This window comes from Plasmodium fragile, assembly GCF_000956335.1.
Source record: "Plasmodium fragile strain nilgiri unplaced genomic scaffold supercont1.90, whole genome shotgun sequence".
Lineage (NCBI taxonomy): Eukaryota > Apicomplexa > Aconoidasida > Haemosporida > Plasmodiidae > Plasmodium > Plasmodium fragile.
This window is the reverse complement of record NW_012192670.1, coordinates 1-2554: the sequence shown is the minus strand read 5'-3', so window position 1 is coordinate 2554 and position 2554 is coordinate 1. Positions and strand designations below refer to the sequence as shown.

At 50.0% G+C, this 2554-nt stretch overlaps 1 protein-coding gene across 1 annotated transcript; it reads right to left on the bottom strand.

The window, feature by feature from the left end:
* Nucleotides 1-399: 399 nt before the first annotated feature.
* On the bottom strand, nucleotides 400-2547 carry AK88_05047 (uncharacterized protein; the record flags this gene model as incomplete). Its single annotated transcript, XM_012482649.1, has 2 exons — nucleotides 400-1850; nucleotides 2292-2547. The coding sequence occupies 2 exons, from the start codon at nucleotides 2545-2547 to the stop codon at nucleotides 400-402; spliced, it is 1707 nt and encodes a 568-aa protein (XP_012338072.1).
* Nucleotides 2548-2554: the final 7 nt, after the last annotated feature.

The following is a 2554-nucleotide window of genomic DNA, read 5'->3' as shown; positions in this document are numbered from 1 at the left end:
CAGTTCCGCTAGTGCCGTCGGCACCGCCTCCGCGTGCTGCCGCCGCTGCTCCAAAAAAAAGCACGACAACAACCGCACAACAAGGAGAAACAAAAGAATGACCACAAGCGCACGACGCATGTGAGTGGCGCGACGTCGCAGACTTGGATGGAGTGTACGACGTCACTCACGTCGACAGAGTGTACAACGCGTGTACAACAGTGTGTGCGGCGTCGATGACGTGGATATATAGTGTACGACGTGTGTACAGCAGTGTGTGCGGCGTCGATGACGTGGATAGAGTGTACGACGTGTGTACAGCAGTGTGTGCCGCGTCACTGACGTGGATGGAGTGTACGACGGCGCTGACGACACGTCGCGTCTCCGCGAGTCAAGCAATGCAGCGAATGTATGTTACCACTAGAAAAAAATGTTACTTAAATCTTTGGTCAAATCTTTGAGTGTGTCTAGGAACTGTGTGTCTCCTTGTATGGTACTGAGGATCTGTTGGGTCAATTGCTGTGTGGTTTTCTTTAAGTCTATCGTGTTGTTAGTATTTCCTGCGAGAAGCGCATGTGCGTTTTTATCCGTGAACGGTTGTTGTGGCTTTTGTGATGCTGATGGTGGTGTGGATGGTGTGCTGTTGCTTACACTACTATCCGCGTTGCGTTCTGTTTCTTGTTGCGTGGCCGCTGTCGACGGGTCCGATGGCGACGGCCCGGATGGGGTCGATGCGTTCGTGTCGGATTGGCCGCCTTCTACAGGTGTATGCAGTTCCGCCTCGTCCTCATCTTCGTCGTTGTCGTTGACATCGTCGTCCAACTGCTCCTCCTCCAACACTTTGTCCAATGTTGCGTCGTCCAACTCGCTTCCATCTGCGTTTGCCTCGTCATCCCCGTCCTGTGATGACGACGGATCGGTTTCTTCCATAAAATTTGGCTCTTCGTTTTCTAGATATTCGATTTCGGGCAACACTTCTTCGTCTTTATCGATAAAATTGGCAGGCGGCTCTTTAGACATATCGAGTAGTTCTAATGCGCCGTGCTGCGTCGTCGTCGGTTCGGAGGGTGCGGTGTCCGATGATTTCGACACGTCGTTTGTGGTAGCGGAGGGTGTTGTTGTGGACACTTTTGAGGATGCTTTTCCTATTCCCCATAAGTCGGCATCGTCCGGTACATCACCTAATTCTCCAGAGGGGGGTACCTTTCCTATACCCCATAAATCCTTCTCACTCAGATCTTCATCCCATATATCAGGTGATGTGCCACGGGAACCGGTAGCGCCACCCCCATGGCTACTGTTCTTATCTTTCTCATTGCTTGCACTTCGTGTGTCCGTACCCTTCCCATTTTGTGCACCATCTGCTCCACCATGTCCTTGTTCACCCTTATCCCTGGCACCCTCTGCTACTGCACTCCCGGTACTACCAGTACCATGATCCGTAGAATCGGGATCAGAGGAACCTGGGTTTTGGGCCCCATTAGAACCTGGACTGGATGGTTCTGAAGCAGAGGATGAGGAACTTCCACCTCCTCCCCCTCCACCACCAGCTGGTTGAGCACTACCACCTGCTGCACTCTGTTCAGTACTTCCTGCGGACGCATCGCCGGTGCTGCCGCCGCCGCTACCGCTGGACCCCGATTGATTTGGGTTCGGGTTGGGTTTGGGTGGATTGAGAGGAGGGGGGTCATCGTTTCCTCCATCGACGATGGCATCCGTCTGGCCGCCATTGCCAGGGGAATCGTTGTCTGTTGTTTGTCCTGTTTTCCCATGTTCTTCAAGTTCTGCATTTGTGGCGCCTTTCGGTGTAGTTGCTCCTTCTGATGCTACTTGTGTATCCTGTGGTAGATTATTACCTGATCCTTCAGTTCCTAAATGTGTGCCCAAAGGGAAAAAGTCATAATGTAATGAAACTGAAGTTTGAGAGATGGTTGCATGATTCAAGGGAGTGTCTGGCTCTCCTCCGTCTTCCTTCCTTCCGTCCGCCCTTGCTTTGTTTTTGTTTTTTGTTTTTTTTTTTTCCTTTTGTTCCTTTTCTTTCTCTTTTCCTATTTTTTATTTTTTTTTCCTCTTTATTCCTTTTATCCTCTCCTTTTCTCTCTTCCTCTTTTTCTCTATCTCATTTTGTTCCCTGCATCTCAATTTGTTCTCCTTCACTGTTTTCCTTTATCTCATTATTCTATTAACCCGCCTGCACCTATTCTAATCGTGCTATATATGCACTGGGTGCACTTTGTTGTCTAATACTGGGTATTGTATGCACTTTTTTGTTCTTTCCTGTATTATATTTTCATCACAATACATATACTTACCAGACTGATGTCCGCTAGGTAGGGATTCACTTTCATCCTTCTTGGGGATCCACGTGTTCTTTTCATAGTCCCATTGTCGGTCCCAATGGTCCCACTGTCCCCAGAAGTCCGGTTCGCCCTTATTCTCAGCAGTGTCGTTCGAACCCGTTGTATGATCTGCACTCGATGTACCTGCAATAACGCCACTGTGCTGTTGTTGTGCCGCTGGTGCCGTTGCCGCTGCCGGTGATGGCGCTGCCGGTGTTCCCGCTTGCATGTAGTTG